The sequence below is a fragment of the Triturus cristatus genome, chromosome 5_1 (assembly GCF_964204655.1).
Source record: "Triturus cristatus chromosome 5_1, aTriCri1.1, whole genome shotgun sequence".
In the NCBI taxonomy this organism is placed as follows: domain Eukaryota; kingdom Metazoa; phylum Chordata; class Amphibia; order Caudata; family Salamandridae; genus Triturus; species Triturus cristatus.
This window is the reverse complement of record NC_140587.1, coordinates 428,332,814-428,360,663: the sequence shown is the minus strand read 5'-3', so window position 1 is coordinate 428,360,663 and position 27,850 is coordinate 428,332,814. Positions and strand designations below refer to the sequence as shown.

At 45.1% G+C, this 27,850-nt stretch overlaps 1 protein-coding gene across 1 annotated transcript in view; it reads left to right on the top strand.

The window, feature by feature from the left end:
* Positions 1-27,850, top strand: part of LAPTM4B (lysosomal protein transmembrane 4 beta) — a 400,646-nt gene that overhangs the window by 170,481 nt on the left and 202,315 nt on the right. The window contains exons 3-4 of the mRNA XM_085605210.1: positions 580-653; positions 3,459-3,581. Coding sequence (XP_085461336.1) covers positions 580-653; positions 3,459-3,581 — 197 coding nt within the window. The remainder of the gene's footprint in view (positions 1-579; positions 654-3,458; positions 3,582-27,850) is intronic.

Below are 27,850 nucleotides of genomic sequence, written 5' to 3'. Positions count from 1 at the left end.
GATGAAAGAGAAAGAAAGAAAAAGTGAAAAATGGACAATAGTAATGAATGAAGGAAGGAAGTAAAAGCAGACAACACTGTCCCTGTAAATTATCACAGCACAAGACAGGTAAGAAGCAATAACCACTGCTTTTTACAAGTTTTGAAAGCAGAATTCACAACAAATAGAAACTGAAAACAGTAAAGCCTGAATATCACGTGTGTGACATTGATTGGTCAATAGAGCTCACATGGTTTGGTTTTCCTTCCCAGTAGCTTCTAAGAAATGTGGTCTGTTGTATTGTTTTAGTTATGTGTCTCGTGTGCTTAAGAACAAAGAGTTGCATACCTTATTTCTAGACAGCAGCTTAGTAATTCAGGAGACTGTTTTACTCCTGGCTACTTTGACTTTCTAGGGCCCTCTCCTTTTGGCCAGGAAAATGTCCATAGTGACACTAAAGTGCATTCTGTATCGCATCACCTATCACTGGCATGGTACACACATAAGTGAAAAATAAAACAACCGATTGACTATTATTGTGAATATTTCTCTCCGATGTCACATGATGACTTAATGATTCACCTCAACCTTTTTTTGTAGATGTGTGCATTGCGACTGCAATTTCTCTTCTGATGATTTTGATCTGTGCTATGGCGACATATGGAGCTTATAAGGTAATTCAGTAAAGCTCATTACAATACGTTGTTAGGTTTTCTAATAATATTTTGATTAATGATCAATTCTTCCAACACAAAAAGTTGTTTTACTATAGGTTAGTCATTTGTATGTTGTTTATGTAGTGGTTGTGTTTTTGTTGCAATGTTTATAAGATATGAAGAGCTCTTATATGGATTTAGGACGTGTTAATATAGTAAGAAAATAATATATTGCCACATAACTTTGCATATGCTTTTTATATTAGTTGATTGCAGATAACTATTGCATTACAATGTCTCACGGTAGTGGTGGGTGCCCACCAGTAAATAAAAAAAACAAATATTTAAAACCATCAGAGTCAAATTAATTTAAACAATATTATATACTTAAATGGTCACCAGATATTTCCAAATTAGGATCCTGCAGCAGCTAATATACCGCAGAAACTATTAATTGCATAGTGTACACCTATACCAACCGATGAGTGATCATGCAAGAGGTTGCATTATCAATAACGTTTACTCCATTTTCATCTGTGCTAAATGTTTAAATGTACTAAAAAAGTTCAAGTAATTCCCCATTGGTATTATCTGGCTTTGGAAATGGATTTATAGTTATGTTCTAAAAACAAAGGAGGCTATTTTCAAAGGTAATTTAAACTTGTGTGTAACGTACATGTGTAATTTACTCTTGCACTTTTGCTGAACTTTACATCATTGGGTTATTCACAAAATCTCAGTGTTAAGTTATTAAAAAATGTAGACTTGCATGTCTCCACCCGCTGGAAAAGTGGGTGGGGTCAAACTTATGAGTATAAGTTACTACTGAAAAAACACAGTAGCAAGTTTAGCAACACACATGGCCAACCGATGGTATTGTGTAACACCTTCACATAGAAAAAAATGGATGCATGGACTTAAATGTTAACTCTATACGAAATAATGTTAAATCAAATTAAATGATATAATATAGTTAGAAATATGAATGATTATATATTATATTATATATATATATATATATTTTAAATAATGTAACAGTACATTTTATTAAAATATAATTAAATTAATTTAAATTAATTCCATACATCACTTTTCCCTATACTTTACCAAACGGAGATCTCCGCCCAACTGCGGAGATCTCCCTATGGTAAAGTATAGGGAGAAGTAGAAAAGTATGTTAAACTTTGAAAACATTAGTAACAATATTTTCATGTTAAATATTAGTGTAAAATCATTTATGATATTTTTATTTTTACATTCAATTATATTCATACATATTTTTAACTATTTTAAATTAATATAACATTATTTCCTACAGGGTTTTACTTTAAGTCCCTACCTCCATTGATGTCTATGGGAGGGTGCTGGGCATGTGTGGTGCTTGACTTACTGCTCTGGCTTGGAGTAATTTGCTTCCATTTTCTCTCCCTTTTTAGCTTTAGTAACTTTAGAAGGGCAGTTTGTGAGTAGCAATGGGCTTACTCTTTTGTGGGTAGGTAGACGTGCCTCCCTACACTTAAACCTTTCCCCCAACCCCTCCTTACATCACCCTGAATCCCACCTATTATAGTAGTAAGTATTCCCAATTTTCCATCTATTCCAACCTCTCCTACCCACATTTACTACTAAAACATATACTTACCTGTGTGAAAACTCCGCAGTCAGGGCAGAGATGTGCAAACAGAAAATGATGGGAGGGACAGAAGCAGACGGTCCATACATTGGTTGGTGAATAGCATTGTATAGAATGTCTGAAGCAGGAGCGCCCACTCGTATTGCAAAGTGGTAGAGTGGGGGGAGGGTGAACACAAGCAACAACAAAAAAAGAATTATGAAGAAAGAAAACGTGCTCCGACGGCCGCCGCCTTCCTCCCGATACTCGCCGTCCGGATGTCCAGGAGCTGCTGCACACTGAGCAGGCTCCCAGCTCCCAATCCCAGCGCTGTTGATTCCCAGCATGAGAGCAGCACTGGGATTGGTCTGAGCGCTTCGGTTCAGCGCTCAGACATAGGCTGGGCGCCTGTGCTAGTTTCTCCACCCAGCTGTACAACGCACCTAGGTGGAGAAAGGCAAAGTGCGCATGGCGGTTTGCCCGGCCCCAGAGGGCCAGCCAAACCATCATGAGCACTTGTTAGTGCCATCCCCCCGCCTCCTTTTTGCTACAACTGCAGTGTCAGTGTAGGTGGCTACGCCCCTCCCTCGGCTTAGTTTTAGCCTGCAGGACAAAAAATAAAATTATAATAAAAATGTTTTATTATGATTTTAATTTTGTCCTTTGCCTCTGCTGGGTTTTAGCGGGGGAGGGAGGGACGATCCTCTTCCATAACGGAGGAGCCCCCCCTGGTTTGTACCAGCCACGGCCCATGCAGGTAAGATCGGTGGGGCCGGGTGCGGGGGATTTGGACATACGACCACGAGTGAAAAACAATCATTTATTTAATTTTCCCTCGTGGTCGTCTGTCGAATCTCCCCCAACCCGGCCTAATTGCCCCACTGCTATTACCTACACGGGCCGCGGCTATGTATACTACAAAATGCAGTTTGTGTCAAGGTCCCAACCTGCACAGTGAAAGCCTCTTAGCATAACCAGTTCCGAAGCAGCACACGGGTGCTGTAGAGCCTTTGCTGCACAATCACTCAACCTACAACATGATACATCAAGCAGTACAGGTCGGTTGTCTCCATGCTGCCTTGGGTGAGGAGGCTAGACGGGGCATGTCCACTTACACACGCTGCTGCAGATGGAGTAGCACCCAGACAGGGTAGGAGACATCCCTTTCTTGCCTACATTCATCCTTTAATAACTCTTTTTTCTCTTTGTAGCAACACGCCGCCTGGATCATCCCTTTCTTCTGTTACCAGATCTTCGACTTCGCTCTAAATACCTTGGTTGCAGTCAGTGTGCTTGTGTATCCAAACACAATTCAAGACTACTTGCGACAGCTGGTAAATCACTGTTTTTTTTATTTATTATTGTTACATCACGTATCTAACTTGATATTTTGCGTTGTATATTTTATTATTGTCTCACTTCACATATCTAAGCATTGATTGCATGTCGGGATTATATAAAGAAAGGAGTCCCTTGGTACACGTGGGATGATGGGAGTCAGGCAGTAAAAAAACGCATTTCAAGCAACAAGGTACACAGGAAAACTGAGTTCAGAGTACTTCTGGTAAGCCTAAAGCATCCGAATCAATTATGCGTGGTGTTATCGCCACCTTGTGGACTGTTCGATGAAATGAGCTACAAGTGCAACAATTATTTAGTCAGAATGTAAATGACAGATGGCTGCCCAGTATTCCCGTTTTTTGACTGAATGCCCGATGCCCAGCGCCTCATTTCGCTAAGAGATGACTAATTCGGTGACATCTTATCCCGTCCACTGCTAGCCTAGCTACACACTCTGTGGAGAAGTATTTACAGCCTTCTACTGGGATGGTTCATCTTCAATAATCATGTTGCCCTGTCCTTTGATGCATGCGTTTTTTTCTGGTACGTGACCTGTTTTAATAGGGCATATATGAAAGGAAATATGTCGATTTTATTTTCATTTTTTTACTAAAATTGTTCAGTACACTAACACCGTGTTGTATTTATTAGACAGACCAGCATACATCGTATAATTTTTACGTAGCTCCAGTGGCGGCTACAACTATCAAAATAACTCACCATATTTTCTGCTTCCCGGGTGCGGCACACTCTCCCCATATCAGCATCCTCGAACAAGACAGGGAGGGACTTCCTTCCTCATCAGTGGAACACTAACAACCAATCATGGAACTGCTCTCAACATGAGAGCAGCTCCAGGATTGGTAGGAGTTGGCTAACCGAGCGCTCATTTTGGGGCTGGTGGCCTGTGCCAGCAATCCCCCGCTATTTCACAGCCATCAGATTGCTGGGTGTGCAATGCGCATGTTGGGCTGGCCGTAGCAAACCAGCTGGCCAACCCGACATGCGCACTGCAGGGGCAGCTGTAATCTGGTAATCACAGCATTCAGCCCCGCCCCCTGCAATCACACTGCACTTATAAATTAAATGGCATTGGTTTCACTATTTGTGTGTGCCTGCTGTGTTTGCAACTGGCGGGGTGACGCTCCTCCGCTCTTGAGGAGCAGCCGCCCCTGCATTGCACGTTTGCCTGAGTCATGCAATACCAAGTATGCATAGGTTTTCATATATGTTTTGTGTCTTAATTCTCACTTCTGTATTCTGAGCATACATGAGTAAATTCTGAGACCATTCCTGGTTATATTGCACACAAGGATCATGAAAGAACTATAGATTCTCTACACCATGAGGAATGCATTAGCTTCTGGCAGATGTTCATCCTTGTGAATGGCTGACTGGGAGAACTTCTGTACAACTGGCATCTTTTTTCATTGAGAGACCCTTTTGTTACTGTGCACTTCATGAGTTACAATCATAATCTAGCACAGTGAGCTATGAAGTGTCATCAAAGGGCTGCTTGCAAACTACATGGTACAGGTTAGAAAATTCGGTTTTTTTTCTAAGTCTTTCTATATCTATGTGTACATATATGCTTTCAAACTGGAAGCCAAAAGAGTCCTAATGAATACATTTTTACCATAATTGGGCTAGGTTTCTCCTGCTCAAAGCTGGTGATCCTACATTCATTGTACAAACATTTGATGCTGTTCTTCTTTACCGCATCGTGTGCCTTCCTGTTTAGCCTGCTATATACTTGCTTTTTGTATTACTCATCCTGTCTTATTTGCCTTGTAATTATGTGATTATTCCTTGTTATTTTTTTTATTTTATTTTTTGTATTCTTACTCTATGTCGTCTTTGCTTTTATGTCCTTCCTTCCATCATTTTTGTATAGCTCTCTGATATCCTTCGGGATCTTGTTCGCGCTATATAAAACTATATAAATAAATAAATATCCTTATGCTGCTAAAATGGGTTTGTTAGAGTAGAAATAAATCCTTGTTAGTAAAGCCAACTCTAACCACTGTGTTGCTTTCTGAATCCTGTGTTTATGCTTCTCCAGACCAAGCACTCCTAAAAAATGCTTAGCAGTATGGATGACATGAATCCTACACCTTTAGTCCCCTTTGTCTTATGTAAAATTTTCTAGACCCTCATTTACACACGTGTATTGCAATGTCTCTGTATTTCTGTGTGATGTAAAGTGCTCCGACACCCTACACCGGTATGAGAGGCGCTATAAAACAAATTAAATATATGTAAGAGCGGGACTAAGGAGAGATAAGGGGCACTGGTGTAGGGTGATAGTGAGGGAATCATTGAAGGGGTCCAGGAAATATTGTTGTACTCAGGTGCACTGTAAGGTCATCATTCAATTAAATATATAATGAAATATGCGTTGTATAACGCAAAATGTTCTGCTCAAATTTTCTTCGGTGGGCCACGCCCCCCCACCTTCCCCCCACCCACAAACCCTGCTTGAGGTGGTCAGGCTCTCGCTCGCTGCTCTCAATATGCACCATACGGGGGCTGGTCTGACACAATTTTCCAGGGCTGCACTGGGTTCCCACTCCGGCCAAGACTCCCCCATGATTATTTTGGGGATGCTGCAGCACCACTAGCACCACTACTTCCAGCGCCTACGTGTGCGAGTGGTCAAACATTCCAACAAAGATTTAGAAAAAATGATAAATCTCAGGTCCTTCGAGCTGGGATGGGCTGCGGGCAATATGTGAATAGAGTGCCTCTCACCCCCAGGCTGAAGTAGTCCATTCCTGTGGTTTCAGATCAACATGGTGCGCTTATTCCATTTTGTTCTTTTGTGAATGAGTTTTAGGCATTTGCACTGCTCTGGCTCTCTGTCCTTTGCCAGACATAAAGTGTTTCTGTAGGTCGATTTCATAGCCCTTGACTCACAGACTCAGCATACCACAAAATGATAGAGCCCTACACACTACTTGTCCTAATGTAGTTGGTGCCAAATCCCACAGCTTGCAGGATATGTATGTTCTGCTGATCTTCACCATAAACCTTTTCAGATGATGTCACCAATTACTTCTTCCCTTTCGATTGCATGGGTTAGGTTTCTCCGTAGGTTTCATGTACTGATTTTCAGTGTTTTTAGATCGTGGCCTCCAGCAGCAGGCATGTTACTTTCACTGTAACTGGCACTTCCTAGATCTTTAGATCGTGGCCTCCAGCAGCAGGCATGTTACTTTCACTGTAACTGGCACTTCCTAGATCTTTAGATCGTGGCCTCCAGCAGCAGGCATGTTACTTTCACTGTAACTGGCACTTCCTAGATCTTTAGATCTTGGCCCGCAGCAGCAGGCATGCTACTTTCACTATAACTGGCACTTCCTAGGTGACAGAGAGACTTACATTCAAAGATGATCAGTGTAGAAGTCCAAATTTTGAGCAAGAAAATCTCTAACAGAACTGGTGGTGTTTCAAGCCCCTACAATGACATGAAAAGGGGTCATACGCTGGCGCACCCTCCCCCGTTCACAATGGAGACTAAAAATCGCAATTATTTTGTCTCCCTGCTTCCCAACTATCATTGCAATGCACTCTTGGAAAGTATGGCCACTGAGTAGGCGTGCTGGGAACATGTTTTGCACCATTGATTCTTCCAGATCCCTGTTATCTGAACTGAGGACTCTGGTAGACACTGGTCCCTGCGTGGCATTGGTAAGTCAAGTTATTTTGTGGCTGGGTGAGCTCCTAGTGCTAAGGGGTCTAGTCGCTGCCTTCACACACGTCTGCACCTGTTTCCGTTCTATTTTGTAAGCCAGTTATCCCTTCCAAAGAGTGAACCAGGCATCTATTCAGTACTTTACAGAAGCAGGGTACCAAACCTTTAGGGGTGAACCGGAAGTAATTTATACCACCATGACGTATGCCACATTTGCTCTTGGAACTTCCTCTTATAAAACAGTAAGCGGGATTTATGAGTCTTATGAGAGTGCCATCTGTGTGCTGAAATTTACACTGGTTCACAGTTGGCAACTGAGTTAATTAAAACGCAAGTTAAGTTTGTCTGCGGCATTTTACACGTAGCCACAACATCTGTGTTTAACCTGTGCTGTGTCAGCCTAGTGATGTTGGTTAGCTGACAGGAAATGAGGCAGGACATTTAAAGCTACTCTGCAGCCTGGCAGAATTTGTGGTATATTTGCTTCGTTTGAAAGAAGCGATGGCCACAGTTATATCAAGGGGTGTCCCATGCACAAAAAATAATGTTGAACTCTTAAAACATTTTCACCACCTAAGTGAGACATGCACATGACATAAGCTGGGAGTCTCTGCATGCAAAGTCCAATCCTGATTTGAAAAGTGAGGCGAGGCACCCCTTCATTGCCCTTACAGGTATTGAAGTTCTGCTGAATATGCAGATGCATTCTCAGCTGCAATACCTAGAGAGTGCTCAGAATATTGTGAGGAGAGGGGTCTGGGCAAGTGAGGAGAACACACACAAAGTCATACTTTGGGCAAATTCATAGCCATCTGTCATTTTTGCCCCACACTTCCCTTAACATCTAAACCTACACCTGAATAAACCAGATGTAAGGCGGGTAGGGTATGTTTGAATGCGTGTGGAATACCACTCACATTTTTCAAGAATGTGTGAGGAAAAATAACTACACTTTTTGAGCCATTCAGAAATATCCTAACCCTAGGTATGACTGTTTCTCACATGTAGCAGTTGCCTGCTGTGACATGCAGGTACTTTGACCTGAATCAGGTACCTGCACTGGGTAGCAGTGTTTCTATGTACTGGAGTTGTACAGATGAATATTCGTTTTGATTCCTACATGCAATTTGGAAAATGATCTGCTCAGTCACATGTTTTTATATGATATACTTTGATGGGATCTGAAAGAGGCATTCAAATTGATCCATGCGAGGCCACTTGTGGGACATATGAAAATATTTGATATTATTATTTTTGCTTTTGCCCAGTGCAGACATTCTAAGACATACTTATTGAGCTTAGGAGCTTATTGTCCATTATTAGGGTGAATGCATGAGCTATAATCTCAATCAGATGCGATCGTTATGTTGTAAGCCAAAGGGATGTTCGCCTCTTCCGCCTCTTTTCCTGTAGGCCCCTTGGCCCTTCGTTCTTTGTAGTAACTTGTGTGCATTGGAGCAGGAGGAATGTACAGGGGGTCTCAGAGTAGTAAGTTGTGGGTATTGGCAGAGGGGGTCTCGGAGAACCTGGGTGGGCTAAGTAACGTGGAGGGGGTCAGCATCGAGACCACTCCGGCCCTTCCAGAAACTCTTGTGCAGATATTTCTTTACGGGCCCCCACTTTGGGCTCTGAGTAGTCAAGGAATACAGACATTTTGTAGTTACAGATTGTTATTCAACACTGACCACTGCAATTGAAAATATAAGCGATTATGGTAACAAGTAATGCATTAGCAAAGGAACCTAAAAGAAATGTGAACAAAGAGAAGCTAGCTAACATTTTACTAAATGGATTCTCGAAGCCTGCAGTATATTCTTTGCTGATCTTTAACAATGTTCCTAAATCCCTCCAACCTTTCTGCTTACTAGCAGAGCAAAGTTCCATGTTCCAGGTTTGTGGGCAGGGCATGTGTCGGACTGCCATCCTGTCCCTCGGCATCCGACGTTCTGTATATTTCACATGTTGTAGCACACAGCGCTGACATATAGGTATCATTTAGTTATTAATAACATTCGCAGAAATAAACTTTATACAAGCACATTATAACTATGCACTAGTTTTGTTTTCAACCGACACACCTCAACATACGCCCTGCTTGTGTTTTTCCAACACAGTTTCCCAATTCATCCAGTGTTCAAATCAGTCCAAGCTACCAATTCCATGGATCCAATACTGTCTCCCATTCCTAAGAGCTTCCACTACTCTTCTATGCCACTTTCTCTATGACACGCACCAGACCGCACCCCGGCACCGTACCCTTGTATCAGGTGCCTTAGTGCCCCCTCATTCTCTGCTATGTCCCTGTGTACAGTCGTTATGCCAATGGCAAACAATATCCCGCCATAGTGCGTATGCAAGTGCGTTCTGTGAAGTATTTTGAGCTGCCCCACCTGAGACTCTCTTGTATGGCAACGTTTCAGGGATGCAGCAGAGCTTCCCTCAAATCTGTCTACAGGATGAATACGTCTCTTCCCCATTGAGTCCTCATATGCTTCACTCGAAGGGAAAACAAACATCAGCTGGGCTCAGCCCCTTTCCTCTTGGACTTGGCGAGGTAGCAGCTCTATGCATAAGACGGGATCCTGTGGCACTCAGCAGGTTTATTGTCTCTGTTATGATCTTCTGGTAGTATCGTGTCTGCAAATCTAGGGTGAAGGACCTCTCTACCTACGTGGCCACTTGACAAACCTTTTACATTGTTGATCACAGATCTTATGTTATATGGGGATTTTTTTAGGAATTTCTGACATAACCTGTGTCCAATAAATATGCTAGTCTTGGATGCATTAATATAAACAAATGTGGTGAACATTCATCAACTCAGACTACATTGTTTATGTTATTTTTTTTAAAACATACTTTATTGATTTTCTTTTTATCTGTTGCATCCATGAACACAATTTATACATCACGCTGTAATTAAGCAGGGTATCGTACATTCGTTAGTTACATTTATATTACAGCCTTCAGTTTTTTAAAAATTGTTAAATCTATACCATGTATACATATATTTCTTCCATGAATTACAAAAACTTCCAATAATCGGATTAGCATTTAAATTACAACAACGACCCGTCCCCCCTCCTGCCTCCCCTCGTTCTGGCATATCTGGTCCGATCCCAATTGTATTGCTGCATCTCGGTCCCCTCTGTGCTATGTTCGCAGTACTAGTGTGTGTACTATCGGATTATGCGCCCTGCCTGTGCCTGCTCTGGGCTCTACCACTCAGTGTTACGCCAAGTCAATGTGTATCCGCTATTCGCTACGGGTGCTAGGTAGGGGATCGAGTTCTATGGCTTTGAAGGCCTTCAGCATGACATCCCATTCCATAGAGATCTGATTCTTACCCAGCCCTTGGGCCTCCTCTCGCCGTATAGCTGCGCTCTCAGCTCCACCCCAACGCACCACCTCACTGTGCCAGGCGTAAACTGTTGGGGGTTTTCTCTATTTCCATCTCATTGTTATGGACCGTTTGGCTATAAGTAAAGCTAGGTCTAAAAATCAAAGCTGCACTTTCTGTGCGGCGGTGTGTCTGCAAAGCCCTAATAAACATCCAGCGACTGTTTCCCCAGTTTGATAGTATGTCACTGTGTCTATGTTACGCCGTACTTCCTCCCAGTACCGTCTGAGGCGTGGGCATGACCATAACATGTGGACTAAGTCCGCTCCTTCTACTTTTCATTGGAGGCAGTAGTGCTGTGTGTTGGGGAACGTCTGTTGTAGACGGTGTGGTGTAAGGTCGGCCCTGTGTAGAACCATGTATTGTATGAATTTAAATTTTGCATTTCAGGTGACTTTTTTAGGGTATTCTTAAATGCTGGCACATTCCTTGTCGGATATCTCCTTTTCTGTGTCCCCAGACCAATGTTCCCACTAGGGGGGGTCTATCAAAGGGGCATGACCGATGCAATTAAGGGCATGGCTTAAAAGCAATTAAGAGAAAAATCTGTGCATCGCATAGTGTGCCACCCGACTGATATTTTGCTTCTTCTGTCATTGCATCCAGATATATAATACAAGCAACATTACACCTACAACAAGCCAGGACTCTTAGCTTTGTCAATGGTTGTTTGTTGCATAAAGTTGCATATAATATTGAAAATGCTTGTGTTTTTGTGGTAGCGGTTGCGGCTTAATGCTCGAACTGCCGACTTAGTATATGGGTTTTGAGTCTCTGGTCAGCCTAACGTCCTGTGATCTGGGCAAATCAATGAAACTCCCCATGCATACCAACAAAAAAATAAAATAATAAATCATGTAAAGCGCTCCAATATTTTTGGGTTGAGGTTACACTATATAAAATTTGCTGAATTTCTTTTCTAAATGCGGGGCTGATGGTTTGCCTTTTAAAATAATTTATGTTAAATGCAGCCCATGACGGGCGCTGTGATTAACATCAATTCTTTCAAAATGCCCCCAATCAGCCCCGTAGCCGTGCTGCATTAAGAAAAGAAATGCAGCAAGTCTACAAACACGTGTGCTTTCAGGATCACCTGAAAGCACACCTTGTGCTTTTAAACTTGTTGCCTTTATTTTCTTACAGCGCTGCCGCGGGGCTGAGTGTGGGCCTTTTGAAAGTATTTATGTTAATCACAGCGCCCGTCAAGGGCTGCATTTAACATAAATACTTTCGAAAGGCAAACAATCAGCCCCACAGCCCGCTCTATTTAGAAAAGAAAGGCATCAAGTTTAAAATCACTAACATGTGCTTTCAGATGATTCTGAAAGCACACCTCGAGTTTGTAGAATTGCTGTATTTCTTTTCTAAATAGAGCGTGGCTGTGGGGCTGATTGTTTGCCTTTTGAAAGTATTTATGTTAAATGCAGCCCTTGACTGGCGCTGTGATTAACATAAATACTTTCAAAAGGCTAACAATCAGCCCCACAGCGTGCTCAAGTTAGAAAAGAAAGTCAGCAAGTGCAGGAGCATTTTCTGCCTTTCGGCGCACGAACGCTCTCTCGGATGTGCTGTGTGTGCGCACTTCATACACAGCACTGCGCGTTCAGGAGGACAAAGGTGCGCACGCCTGCACCTTACAGGTAACAGTGGAGTAGAGAGCCATATCTCTGAAGATATGGCGTTCTCCTGCTCCCTACCAGCCGCACAACGCAGCGCAGCCTTACGGGGAGCCGCACTGCGTTCAGGGACATTTTGGTAAATCTCCCCTAACTGTCAAACATCTGCCACTTGTGTCACTCTTAAGGACACAGAAACCATGGAAACATGAAATAAAAGCAATCTAAAAAATTGGCAGCTATGAGAGAATGTGTTCTGGTCAATGTTTTTTGGTTGTAGCCTCTGCTGGGAGTAAGATTTAAAAGATCTTACAGCCCATACCTGCACTACTTGCAGTTCCACCATATGTGTCTTTGCTGTCATCTTACAGGGCCCATTTTCCTTCACTCACATCCCAACTAATTTCCTGTGCTTATAGCGGCTTTAAGATCTTCTTAGAGCTTCTTGTTGCTTAAATGGTTGAGATTTCTGATATTGTTATGTTTTCCTTATCTTCACTGCTTGATTTTACTCGCAAGAAAGTGTCACTCATAGTCGCTGAATGTCACTCATAATTACACTTACATTCATAATGAAACCTTGGCAGCTATGGAAAAGACATGCACTTGCTGCATTCCTTTTCTTCATAGAGCGCGGCTGCGGGCTGATTGTGGGCATTTGTGAAAGTATTTCTGTTAATCGCAGCGCCCGTCATGTGCTGCAAGTAACACAAATACTGTCCTGCCAAGTACCAAGCATCAGGCATACGACTAGCGCATTTCAGTGTGGTGGTCCGCATCACCGCACTGAAATGTATTGTCACGCATAATAGGCATAGTGCCTGCCTCCTCTGTCACGCCTTCACAGTGCATCAATGACTAAACTAAAGCAGGATTGGCAGCGCACGATTGGGGGCCGGCTGAGCTAGTAGTTTACAATGTATCAATGCTTAGACGGAAATTATATTGAAGCCCCTGCGTGGCAAAACACAGCGAGACGTCACATCCTCCTGCTGCCGGCTGCATTTGAAAGTTTGGGAGACTAGGCTGTGGCTAATTAGTGCGACGGTAAATTAAAATCGAATGATGACTCCACGGACCACGGCGGCCGTTGGAACCCACAGCCCGGTACAGCTCTAAGACGAGCTGCGCCTGAGTGAGTCTGATAACGGGGACGGCGCACGTTTGACATGCCAGACTCTGAGGAGGCGGGCAGTCGGCCTGGAAACAGGAATGCAGTGTCTCTCTTTGCAAGTAAGTACAGACAGAGAATGCCCTCCAAGTGTCAAATTTGCTTTTTAACTCTTGATCACTATCAACTAAACTGGTGTCCTCCTGGCAGCACTGTGCCATGGTTCTTTTCAAAAGGCACAGGTCAGCTGACCAGCTTGAAGTCACGGCCTCAGCTGACTGTAGGAGCACAACTGCCTGCGCCACCCCTCTGGTGAACCTGCTAGAATGACGCCTGCACAGTGAGTCTGACTCCTGCACTGCATGCAGCACCGAACAGGCAAGGCTTGAGCACAGGTGACCGAAATGAGTTCACCACTGTTGCAGCTTAGACACCATTGCAGCTGAGGTCCGTGTTATTCATGTCGGAGCCTCACATCCTTCTGTTTTAAGCCAGGTCCCATTTGGGACAGAGAGGCCATGGGAGCCACACTACTGCTCTGCATCCTGACTTGACTGTTTGATTGCCGGCAGCAGGGAGGATCCAGGGGGCCCAGTGTGGGCAAAAGCTGGCCAAGGCATCTGTGTTTTAGTAGTTCAGCTATCTTGCCATGGCTGTTATTAATAAATAACATTAATGCCTCAATCATTCTGAGCTCCCTTGCCTTTAGTGCACTGATTCTGAGAACGGTGCAGTCACGCAGCATGACTCTGCTCTGCTCAATTTTCAGCTGCCTGCCGCTGGTGCACTTTAGTTCAGTAACTTCTTATTTTCTCGTTGCTGAAATGGGTGTAATTTCTGATATAATTTGTATGTTTCCCTAGTCTTTATTGCTTGATTTTTCTTGCGAGAAAGCGTGACCCATCGTTGTCGAAATGTCACTCATAATTAAACTGAAGTTAGGAAAAATGTCACACGTAGCAATCTAAAACCTTGGCAGCTATGTAAATACTTTCACAAATCCAAGTTGAACATGGGAGGAAGAGTGGTGACACCCAAATAGTACAAAGAAGCGCATGGTTTCTGACAGGTACACAACAGCGGTGTTTAGAGAATCGCTAGTCTTGCGATACCATCTCCAGACTTATTCTTCCATTGCTACCTTACTTTATTTAGGTCCCAGTCTCTTCTGCCCCTGATTATCAGCTCTCAGTTTGAGGCCAGACTGATGTAGGGTCTATCCCGTTTACTTACCAATAATCCACTTTAATGCATATCCAAGACTTCTTCGGCGAATGGACCACTGGATGCCAACGGTAAAAACCTCAGAAGAAGAAAAGGAGAGAACCGAACTGATATAGGTGGGACACCTCAAATTCACATATTACTGAACAATAGCATCACATAATGTCTTGTAGAGATCACAAGATTGAAAGGTTTGTTGTTTAGAATGACACCATGGAGAACTGTTCACTTCAAGGCTGGTATAAGGTACCGGACTACCAAGAGATCATGAATTTTGAAAATCAATTTCCCAGGGACCCCCTTCGCCCAACTGCCGGCAACTAAGTCCAAGTGTACGGATGTAACTGCCTCCCCAAAGGAAATGGAAGCACCTGGCCATCCCCCACCCTCGGGGATCGACTCAAGAACAAAGGCCTGCAACCATCACGGCAAGTCATCACCAACTGTTGTCTAGATTTATCACACTGATGGCAATGCCATCATGCCAGTCCTCGTCAAATGCGTCAAACACTACCATCTCCAGAGTACCGATGGACTGGAGTCCTACACCGTTGCCACACCCGCCGACAAGAAGACCTAGAGGCTACCTGCTAACCTGGCTTACACCTCAACTGCGGCAGCGAGAGCATGTCTTGACCAAGACTCATCCACCCCTGAGATTTGTGCGAGCGACTGGGTACTTGGTCCTCGGTGGTCTTGCAGCTGCCCCACATCGGCACACATGCAGCCCCAGTGCAGCCCACAAGCAGTCCCGTGGCAACCCCGACAAAGGGCCTCCCCAGGCAGGAGAGGTGGATGAGATATTGCCCCACCGACGGGTTACAGGATACTGCATAGTAGTCTAACAGAGACTTCAGTAGATCCTGCAACACCTTCGTGAATTTTCACCATGGACTCCAACCATGCTCTTGACGCACCCTGTTTTAAGGAACTGTTAGGTCCCCACCACAGACCATCCTCAGCGTTAGCGGAGTGGAGCAAGGCGGGACCTAAAGACATGTCGGTATGCAGCTGACGTCTCCAAGCCAGCGTTCGTGTCCTGAACCACTCAGGTTAAATTATGAGTGCCCTCCGAGATTATCCTGCTGTAGTCAGTCACCAGCCCCATGTCTGCTGTCTTCCCGCTGCCCGACTCGTGAGGCTGATGGACCCTGTGGTGTTTAGTTAACTGTTATTTACCCCTACAGGTTGGATTAGTGGTTGTTTTGTTTTTGTAAAAATTTGGGAGGAATGTAGTGTCCTGCTGGACACGTTCTAGTGTCTCAGCAGACACTGAGTTGGTTAGCCACTCCCTTGGGGGAGTGGACACACATGCACCCCACAGCCATCCATCAAAGGCGTCACGAGTGACGTGACCCTGCTAATAAAAGGGCCCGGGGCACGTGCTCGGGGCAAGTTCCAATACCACACTACTGTCTCAGTGTGGTAATTTCTGCAGCATGATGGAGATATAGAGGATCTTCCTTGTCTTCAGCAGTGCTTCTCTGTGAAGATGTCTCTATCTCCCGGGCACCGGCCCGTGCCGTCACATTCGCTGGTGCGTCTTTCTGCGCACTTCTCGCTATGTGCGCTCGGTTCTCTTTGTGGGCGACCTCTTCTGGCACTTGGTGGGCCCATTCTGTAGTTTGCGGTGGTGTACGTTCACCATGGAGGATATACGGTGTACTCTTCTCACTTGCAGTGGTATCAGACAGCCACTGAGGGGCGTGCACAGTGCATGTTTTTCTGGTGACGTCCGTTCACCACTGGGGGGTGTGTAGCAAAACCCTTGCTTGCGGTGGTGTCGGGCAGCCAGTGGGAGTTGTAAAGCTCTGTGCTTGTCCTCCACGTACTTTCAAGTGGGGCTTGATTTCCTTCTTGGGCTTGGCTTCTCTCTGTCTTATTGCCTTCTCTGGAAGTTCCTGCTTTTCCGTGACTGTCTGTTAGAGTTGATGCCTATGCTGCTGGAAGTAGATGACTCTCTGCCTTCCTTGCTGCAAGCCCTGGGCAGGGTGAGGGTGCGAGTGCCTCTGGTGCCTTGCTATGAGCACCGCGCAACTTAGCAGACATCCGGCTTCACCAGCTCCTCATGGTGGCAGCGCTATCAGTGTGGCATCTTTTTCTGGGATGACGGTTGGCACAGGACCTTCACGTGCTTTCTCTGTGGCACTGTGAACTTGCTTGCTGACCCTCTTGCACTGCGATACAGAGGGAGTATATCAGTGGAATGAGTGATGCACGGAGGGGGTCACTTTAGGCACTGGCTGGCTGCTTGCAGCGCAAGATGCTGTACCCCTCACCACTGCTACGGGTGCGGCGGCTACGTTCTGTGATACGGCAGCGTTGCTGAGACTGTAAGCCACACTGGGGTGGAGATGTAGCTGTCAGGCTGCTACTACATAATGGCCTGCCTTATTTGGGGTGCAGTACCACCTGTGGGCGCTAAGTGGCAGTGCAGCACTTCTGTTCACACGGCTGGGCAGTTTTTTCTGGAACTGCAGGCCTCTACTCTGACTGTAGATTCAGGAACCGGGCTGTGTGCTGCTTTGGTGCGGTGCTGTTTTTGACCGCTAGATGAGGCAGGTGCTTCTCACGCGGCCAATGCAGCCTTCCTCACGCTGCAGGCCGTGCTGTCTCATGGGCGTTGTTGACACAGGTGTCGGGGCATTTCGTGCAGGGTGTGCTGTAAGACAGAAGGTAAGTGCTCCCCTTTTCCTTGGTGCCACTGCTTGGGCATGGTCACGGGGGCACAGCCGGCTCCTCTTAATGCTGGGAGCCGAGCCGCTGACTGTATTGCTTTCAAGGTCCTCACGCTGGCAGTACTGCTTTGGCCTTTTTCTCCCTGGTTAGACTTGTGGTTAGGCTTGCCGCCTCCCCTCAGGCAATTTGCCATCAGGGGTTGCTCTCATGTGGTTGAAGTGCATGCTTGAGCCGCATTGCTCTGATCCCGTTGAGGCTGCGCTATGCATAGAGGTGCTGGGCCTTTCATATGAATGTTCTTCCACTTCAGGCATTGGATTGGAGCTGAGCTCAATCACCGTATTTTCCTTTTAACGGAAGCCGACTGGGCTGTGGTTTTTTTGGTGATTGCCGGCCTCGTTGACAATTGGAATGCCAGAACAGGGCTTTGTGTCGTGCTCGTGCGCAGTTCGCTCGCGGGAGGGGCGGGGGTTGCCTCTGCAGCTCGGATGCTCTCCTCCTCTCACTACCCGGGTTGGGCCGCCACATATGGGTTAGATCGTGCTGGTGCTTACTGTGGGTGTAGCTGCAGGCCAGGCACGTCTTCCCGGCCGGAGGGGCCTCGTCCTCCTCTGCCGGCTTTAATCGCGCCCAGCGCTGATGCCTTTGTGTTGGCTGGACGTGCGGGCAGTGGCTGTGGGGGTCACTCAGTGGTCTGGCAGCACTTTCCCCTTCTTCTCTCCCAGGCCCAAGCGTGAGTAGGCTGGCGGCCATAGGGTCATGTCTTACAGGCATAACGGTGCAGGGCACCTTGGGCTACTGATCTCCTCGGTGCACAACAGAGAAGCAGCCGGTGCGCACGAGGGGTCGGACCCGCTCATCGCTATTGTTATGTCTTGGGCCATAGGCCCACATTCTGCAGAAATGACCACACCGAGACAGTAGTGTGGTATTGGAACTGGCCCCGAGCACGTGCACCCGGGCCCTTTTATTAGCAGAGTCACGTCGTCACTCGCGACACCTGTGATGGATAGGTGTGGGGTGCATGTGTGTCCACTCCCCCAAGGGAGTGGCTAACCAATTCAGTGTCTGCTGAGACACTAGAACGTGTCCAGCAGGACACTACAGGAGGAATCTGTTTTTATTGGGAAAGAGTGTTTTCCTGCTATGTTCTGCTGAGCTCCGCTGCTGGCTGCCTGCGTGCCTGGTCAGCACTTTCTTCCAAGTGGCCCGTTTCCAGATTTCATCTGTCCTTGTGTTACTCGTGTCAAGCCGCGGCGCTCTGGCTGCTTGTAACACACGACCTGCTACTTTGAAGCACAAAACCCTGAACCGCAGAATCCGCTAGAATTAGAGCGAATTGGCACGGCGCAGCAGCAGGGGCTTTCCGTCATTTCCGGGCCACCCAAGAACGTCAGCGCCTGCATCCCGGAGTACACACGAGAAAGTAAACAGCGTAACGAGCAAAATAAGTCAGTGATGAATAGGCAGACGAATGTCGGACTTGTGGGCTGTGTGAAAAGTACACTGGTTTATGCACGTAAACACTGAGCGGAGAAATAAATAAAAAAAAAGCAAGGCCTCACTGTTAAATCCATGTACATCAAAAAAGATTTAATCAATGTAAATGTTCACTTTTATGGTCGCAAACAGGACCGTCACAACAAGGGGAGGGTAGAAGGCACCCCAGTTATTCAGGGCCAATAATAGATTTAAAAGCAAGCTTTACTGTTAAGTACTCAAGAGACAGTTAAATATCGTCCTGCCCCTAGAGGGCGCCCGCGGTCAGAATCGCCTTTTTTTCTCTCTGGATTAAAAAAATAATAATTTGCGGTTTTATATAGCGTGAACTCGACCCGAAGATATTGGAGCGCTTTACATGAGCACCAGTTACGTTACACAAGAATACATTTCTTTGAAAAATATATTTTTAAGTGATTTGCCCAGAATCACAGGATGTTGAGCCGCCGCCGAGGCTCGAGCCTGGTTCCCTAGCTCCAAAGTCAGCAGCTCTGGTCGTTAGGCCACCTACTCTTAATACTTGACTCAAACTTCGAACAGGTCGGGGGTCACGTAGATCTGATAGGTTGGACCGGAGCGAAAACACGGGAGCTTGCAGTGCTGGCACCTTATGTGGTGGATCATAAAGGAGGAAGAACTAGGGTGACCAGACGTCCCGGTTTTGCCCGGACGGTCCCCGTTTTTTGTGAAATGTCCCCCTGTCCCGACACTGTACTCCAATGGAGTCAAATGTCCCCGTTTTAGAACAGTGTCCAGGTTGAACAAAGAAATGTCCCGGTTTTTCACTGTTCCGGTTGCGCGCATGCTCTGTTTGCACAGCTTGGTGACGTCACTGAGGTGAGCGCTGTAGCAGGAAGGGAAATCCTTTGAAGAGAGACATGTTCTCTCGGGATTTCCCTTCTCTTTGTCTACACAGCGCCACCTACGTCATCATGCAGCTGGTTAGAACCACCTGTGACCGGCATGACCCTGATTTTACAGCCTGCAGCAATCCACCGTGACCCTGCTCTGCCTTAAAGCGAGCGAGGGTCGGACAGTCTCAAACTACAGCAGAATCCAGCAGCAGCTTCGTGACGCCTCCCCAGCCCTACCAGCACCGTCGGGACACTGCCTTGCATCAGAGCTGCATCATCCAGGAATCCTTGCCCTCCCAGCCTGCAAGCCCGCAACGTGTATTTTAACCCTGAGAGTTTTATCCGCACCAGTGCTGGCTTCCTGGGGGCGCCGTGTAGCGTTTCTTTCCCCCAGCAATTACCAGGCCTCACATAAATGTCAAGAGTGTGATTAATTATCTTCCTGGAGAGAGATCAGCATTTTGTATAGTTGAGGTTTTGACTTGGCTGAAGTTAGTGCAGAGGGTTAATATGCCTGCTGCAAAGAACGTGTACCAAGTAGATTACAGAGTGCGTATGATGTAAACAGATCAGCAGGGTTACTGCTTTCAAAAGAGACATTTTTTTGCTACTTGCAATTTATAACTTAAAGTCCTAATATAGAATAGTGAGCTATTAACTTTCATCCTAGAACTGCATACACACTGCAAAGTATACATTATTAGAACATTGATTAATGTTTCAAAAAGTGTTAATCTGGCTAGAAATCGATTCTTAATATTAAAGAAAACTCCCAACTATGCTGTTTCTTTTTCGACTCTGCGTTTGTGCTTCTCCACACCAAGCACTCTTAAACTATACTGCCTACCAGTATGGATGACATGTGACTCCTACACTTTCAGTCCTTTGGCTTATGTAACATTTCCTATACACTGATTTACACACGTATGATTGATTGTCTCTGTGTAATGTGTGTGTGATGCAAAGTGCTTGGACACCCTACACTGGTATGAGTGGCGCTATATATAATGCATCTGATAGAGTGTGGTTATGGTGACTTGGTCACTGTTAAAGGGAGCTAGTGAGAGAATCCGTGGTGGAGGTGGTCATTGGGGGGGGCGCCAACAAACATTGTCGCACAGGGCGCCACCAGCACTAAAGCCGGCCCTGTCTTATATGTTCTAAACTATTTACTATGCTAATGTGCGTAAATGTTTCCACGTAAATAAAGCAAACATTATTTATATTTCAGTCAACTGCGCTGAACGTAGGGGGAGTGCTTTATGGGAAGGAGTATTCTACAAACAGCAGTATCTGATTTTGACGATGACAGAATGTGTGTGTGTGTGTATATGTGTGTATATATATATCTATCAAACTCGCTAGCGATGCACTCGTTCACTTCCTCGTGGCAAAAACAAGAGCACAAACTCCTCTTCGATTGTGCAATTTTCTTTATTGTTCAGTTAACAATCCCAATATATATACTTATCTAATAAGAAAACAAACTTGGACTAAAGCAAATGTTGAGGCAAAGTCGGTTTAAATGGAATTAATGCTTACTGCCGATAAAAGACCTCTGATTTGTCATCTGTAATGCTTCATCTCGGTCTTGGAGGGAGCTGTCGTAGTCCTTTTTCTATGTTTATCACAGCTGTCAAATAGTCCTACTTTTATGTCGGTGGTTACTGCAAATCGTAGTCCTACTTCTATGTCTATGACCTGTCCCCGTTTTTTGTTTTGAGAATCTGGTCACCCTAGGAAGAACGGGCGCCAAGGGGGTTTTACATCTGTTTTGTGCACATTACCCGACTGTAGTAGAGCTGATCTTGCTGGCACCGCCAGTAAAAACGGGTGGTGGCAACAGAGCATGAAACTTCAAAAAGGCGTAATTTAGGGTCAGTTGTAAAAAGACATGCAAAAACGTTTCAATTATTGACCAGTAATTTAAAAAAAAATCTTTTTATTAAACTTGCAGATGCATTACAGACGACATTAGTCAAAGATAGCAATCTTAACATACACAGGTTCAAAGGCATATTAATCCCTATATCCCCTTCAGTTCTTATATCCCCCTATTCAACATTGTTTAGTTAGACGCTTCAAGTTATCCTAGCTCAGGCTAGCTCGTTTCCGCACGCTCATTTAATTTATATCATATAACATTTTTAATACCCCTATATTCCACCCACCTGTTCCATACTTTACCCCGTTTCTCTGGGCATCCCCGGCTGCGATAGATTACTTTTTCGGCAGCTCCACACCAATCAAGGTCTTTTTTCCAGTCTATGACCCCGGGGGGGTGCGTTGCTCCCCATGTCCAGCTATGTTTCGTTTAGTGGTCACAGCGGCCAATAGTGCAGGATTCGAAGCTGTATGAGGCGGAATCATGCTTTCATGGCTACTTCTCTAGGGCTTTGTATAGCCTCCTCCTCCAGAGTCCTGACATCCCTCTCCCAGTGATTCCGGCGCATTATTCATAATGTTTTTGTATACGAGGGAGGTGGCTTTTGCCGTCATTGGGTCTTGAAGGAGTCTCTCTTCTAATGGTGCATATTCAGGTGTTTGTTCTCCCGCCGATATGTGTGCATTAATGGCATGTTTCAATTGTATGTGTCGAAACTGATGCACGTACTACATGAACTTTCATATTGCGACCATTTTTGAATAAAAATAATGGAGGATCCTCAGAGATACCTAGTTATTTAACCAAAGGCCAGTGTCTCTTTAGAATCTTTGTTATAGCATTGCTTTGTGTGCAGAACGTGGTAACGCACACCACACGATCCATCTTCTTCTTAGGTTGGAGGTCAGCAGAAATTCCCGATGGTTATACCCCGCCCATTTTAATGATTGTTTAATCAATTTAGGCAGTTATCCTTGGCCTTCCAATTTTTTGTCTACAATGTTTGCTTTATGAAAGTAATCACTTATGATTCGAAGATACTGGTCGAATAGCAATCCATCCTTAAAGGAGGATGACTTTTGTATTGGAGTAAAGGGTCGTAGGTTTAGTATACAATCTAGTTGCTAACTTCGTTTTGAACCAAATTGTATGTAAGTTTGAACAGTATAAAGGGAATATACACCTTGCATAACACTGATGACCAATGATTTTCATCTTTGCGTTTTAAGTACTGGGCTCCACTATGCGTGTGATTTGTAATATTTGAAGCTTTCAACCGCGGATAAGTGCATGATGATATGTTGTCTGTATTTTAACATCTTTCCTGGCTATAGTTGTTTGGATCCGGATGGCACAGAATGATGTAGTGTACGTGCTGTCCACGAGTGGAATATCGTGCAGGGAAGTTTTTACCCCCTTGCCCATCCTGGCTGCTGAGCCAGATACGGTTGTGAAGCATGTGCCCCGTACTTCCCTGTTTCTCAATCTAGTGTTTCAAGCTTGCACGAGCATGGCTCTTTACACCAATTTTTAAAAACATTATTTTGTGACTCATTTAACCTACTTGTCTTAAGTTTGTATAATGAATACCACATTTTTTTTTATCTCTAAAGTTTACAGGTTGGCCAGCACTAACTTCTGTTGGGTTTGGTCCATGGCTTGGTTTTTGCCTTACTTCATTTTGAAGGTTTTCTTTGGTCTCCACATAATTATTTGTTATTTTTTATTTTCAGATAAATATTTTGTTGTTGCTCTCAATTTTATATGTCCTGATGATGACCTAAATCATCATGTCCGAAACACGGTTGCTTTGACAAATCAAGAGGAAGCAGATATTGCATCATGTTCTTGTTACAAAAGGGACAAATCTTGTGATTGTTATTGCTCTGCCATTCTGTCTTTGTTTACACTGTAATCTTATATATATATATATATAAATATATATCCACGCTGCACTCGCACCAGTGTCTCGCACTCTCGAACGGGTGCTGTTGGGCGGGGGGTGCGCCCGCCAAATATCCACGCTTCCAGTCCTCCTTCTTGTAAGAAAAGACACAGCACTCACGGGGTCGAGTCAAGTCTTGACTCGACCCCGTGAGTGCTGTGTCTTTTCTTACAAGAAGGAGGACTGGAAGCGTGGATATATATATATATATATATATATATATATATATATTCACTGAAAAAACCATAGGTTTCACACATGTTATAGTTAGCTGGACATTTTACTGATAAAAAACCAATGAAATTCCCCCGTTATAGTTACTGTAGGCAACTATAACTCACGCGTCCGTAATCCTCTGCTGATGCTAATACTGTATTTAGACACTTATTTGCCCATATCTTCTTCCATTAAATTTTAGCTATACATATATTACAAATATTTTTTTTTCATAAAGACACATATGTCATCAGCAGAGGATTACGGTCGCGTGAGTTATAGTTGCCTACAGTAACTATAACGGGGGAATTTCATTGGTTTTTTATCAGTAAAATGTCCAGCTAACTATAACATGTGTGAAACCTATGGTTTTTTCAGTGAATTAGCAAGGTTTTTTAAATGCTATTTCCTAACTATAACGTGTGTGAAACCTATGGTTTTTTCAGTGAATTTGTACGGTTTTTTAAATGCTGAGTTACTTTACGCCATTTGTGGCGTGCGCGCCCACTTAACGCAGTTCGTTCCGTGCACGGTTTTTATCAACTTTAATAAGCCCTGTACATTTGGTGGCCTTCGGCCACCAAAAGCACAGGGGGTGAGGTCAATGTGGATAGTGTTTTTTTTATTTCGATTTTATAATTTCATGTTGCCAAAATTACGTTTTTTTTCTCTATTAATAAGCCCTGCACATTTGGTGGCCTGCGGCCACCAAAAGCACAGGGGGTGGGGTAAGTGTGGATAGTGTTTTTTTTATTTTTATTTTTTTACTGTAAGCGTACGGTAAGCTTACGGTAAGCGTACGGTAAGCGTACGGTAAGCGTACCCCGCGAAATTGCCGAAAAAAAAATAAAACCGTTTTTGCTCTTGGGGGATGTTTGGGGACTCCCTCAACATGACTATGTGGGAGGGAGTTGTCAAAACAGCCCCGTAACATGTTTTTGGCCATCATGTTTGATAAACAACACTCAGTGCGAGAGACAAAATGGCGGACGCCGCTTCCTGGTTTCGGCCGATTCGAATGTTTACTAAGATCTAAGAGCCAATCAGAATCGCGCACGCCACCGTAAGCTTACGGTAAGCGTACGGTAAGCGTACCGTAAGCGGGCTCAGATATATATATTGATTTAAAGGCTATTTTCTCAGAATCTACTGAACAGATTTACACCAAACCTACAAAAGGCACTTCCTTGACCTAGGGACTACCTCTCTGCCAAATTTCTAGTAATTCTGTTCAGCCGTTCGGGCTGTAGCTCGTTCTAAAGGTCCTATGGAAAAATGCATGGGAAAAACGCGTTTTGGGACCCCCCTTTTATCTCAGCCCCCGCTTGACGAATCCCCCCGAGACTTTCAGGGTAGGAGCGGAGCGTAGCGCCCCACCTATTTTGAGAAATTCGCGAGGATTCGTCGACCGGCGCCAAAGTTATTCAAAATAGAATGTTGAGGTTTTCCTATGGAAACGTGGTCCTAACTATAACTACCTACTGGCGACTGCCAGTAGGTAATATATATATATATATATATATATATATATATATATATATATATATATATATATATATATATATATATATATATATATGTATATATATATATAAAAATATATAAATATATATAAAAAGATTACAGTGTAAACAAAGACACGTATATATTTACATTTATGTATAAATATACATAAAAGATTACAGTGTAATCAAAGACACACAATGGCAGAGCACAGCGCTTTTTGATTTGCCAATATCTTTGGCGTCGTTTGACGAATCTTCGCAAAATTTTCAAAGCTAATGGGGTGGTCTGTGTTAAAAGTTTCGTGATGATCCGTCAAGCAGGGGCCGAGGAAAGGGGGGGGGGGTCCCTAAATGTGTTTTCTCCCTGTTGATTTCCATAGGAAACTGTTGATGCAACTACAGCCGGAACTGCTGAACGGAAATACACCAAACTTGGCAAAAATGTATATCTTGGTCCAGAGTGCACTTTTTTAATTAAATGGTGTAAATCCATTCAGTAGTTCCTGAGAAATGTAAACATTTCTCAGATATAAAAATATGGCCGCGGAGGATCCGCAAACCCTCCCGATCTCATGCCTGAGATCTGATTGGCTGCCAACACTTCAAAACAGTAAGTGTTGGCAGCCATCTTGTGACTCAGTTAAACCGAGTCACAATAAAAAAGTTAAAAAACAAGAAAAGGCAGCAGGGTAGAAACCCTCTGACCCCCTAGGCCTCCTCATGGGGTCCCACAGGGACCCCCAGGGCCAGAAAAAGCATTTTGTTTAAAAATGTTGTCCGGATTCGTGTAGGATCCGCAAATCAGGCCGGAAAAAAAAAGCACGGGCTCCCGCGCTTTGTTGAATTAGGCCCCCGGGTGTGGCAGGTCCCGTGAGCAATTATTAAAATACATGGGGGCCCCGCGTGGGCCCCCGCAGCCCCGGGGACCGCCACCTCCCAGGGGCTTATCTATTCAATGCGGGGTGTCTATGAGGCTCCCGGCAGCCACGGGGACCGCCACCTCCCTTGGGCTTTATTTAAAAAAATAACTTGTGTGGGGGGCTTCTGCCCCCCTATGCAGCCTCGGGGACTGCCACCTCCCTAGGACTATATATATTAAATGCAGGGGGGCACGCAGGACCGCCACCTCCCCAGGGCTAAATTCAAAAGATATGTGGGGGTTCCAGCCCCCTGCACGAGTCCCCAAGGACCACCACTTCCCCGGGTCTACTTTCAAAAGTGGAGGGGGGCCACGTGGCACCCCTCCTGGAGCTGTAAATAGCCCTGGGGTTCGCCACCCCCAGGGCTGGCTCCAGCAATGTCCTGGGGTGACCAGCCCCGGGACATTGCAGTTTGCTATGGACAAGCACTCCTCCCGCCATCCCAAAGAAAACAAGTGCTCCACTCTGAACAAGTGAGAGCATTTTGCTCTCACTTGTTCACAGTAGAGCACTTTGCTTTTTACCCCCAGGGAGCAGCATGCCAACAGCTCCATGGAGGTAAAAAGCAATGCCGGCTCCCGCAGGAGGCGAAATTCGGCAGTGACCACAGGGGCCTTCAGGCTCCTCCAGCGGTCCCTGACCATCAGGCCATGCCCCGGGGATGAGGTCCCCGGGGCCGAAAATAGCCCAAGGGTGGGGGGGCACTCGAACCCCTCCTTTTTTAAATAAAATAAAATGGCCGGGCCCTGGGGGATGGGTTGCCTGGGGCTGAAAATGGCCTTGGGAGGGGGGCCATTAGCCCCCTCTCCTTTTGTTATTGATTTAAAAAAAAGAAAGGCCTAGCCCGGGTGATGGGGTCCCCTGGGCTAAATCGGCCACAGGAGGGAGGCCATGTCACCCCCTCCTTTTTTTTTTTCTCAATGTTTTTTTTTTTTTTAATGGGCCAGGCCCTGTCTAATGGGGTCCCCAGGACCCTAAACGATCCAGGGAAGAGTGGCTACACAGCCTCTCTTCCTAAAATATTTTTTTTAAAAAGGAAGCAGCCTCCCTTTCTAAAATATATTGCAAAAAAAGGAAGCTGACAAATCGCCGGAGGCCCCGCCTCCTTTCTCCACTACTCTGTAAACGCGCCTCCTGGCGCACTCTTGGTTGGGGATGAAGTCCCCTTCACACCTGAGGGTCCTTAGGGGCCAACTTGCCCACCTGTTACCTCCAGTAAGCCCCACATAGTGGGATAGCTGAGAGGTGGCTGGAGGCCATGTCCCTTTTTCCACCACTCTGCAAACGCGCCTCTCGGTGCACTGCTGTTTGGGAGATGAGGTTCCCTTGCGTCCTGAGGGCCTCAGGACTAAAGTGTACTTCATTCCCCAAGCAGCAGTGCGCCAGGAGGTGCGCATGCAGAGTGGTGGAGAAAGGTGGCGTGGCCTCTCAGCAATCACTGAAAAAAACAAAGGTTACAGGGACGTTATAGTTAGGAATTGGCATTTAAAAAACCTTACAAATTCACTAAAACAAACCACAGGTTTCAGGGATGTTATAGTTAGGAATGAGCATTTAAAAAACCTTAGAAATTCACAGAAAAACAAAGGTTACAGGGAAGTTATAGTTAGGCTGACATTTCACTCATACAAAACCAGAGAAATTCAGCCGTTATTGTTAGCTGAGCTAACTATAACTCATGCCCCTGCAATGCACTGCTTATGAAGTCACATA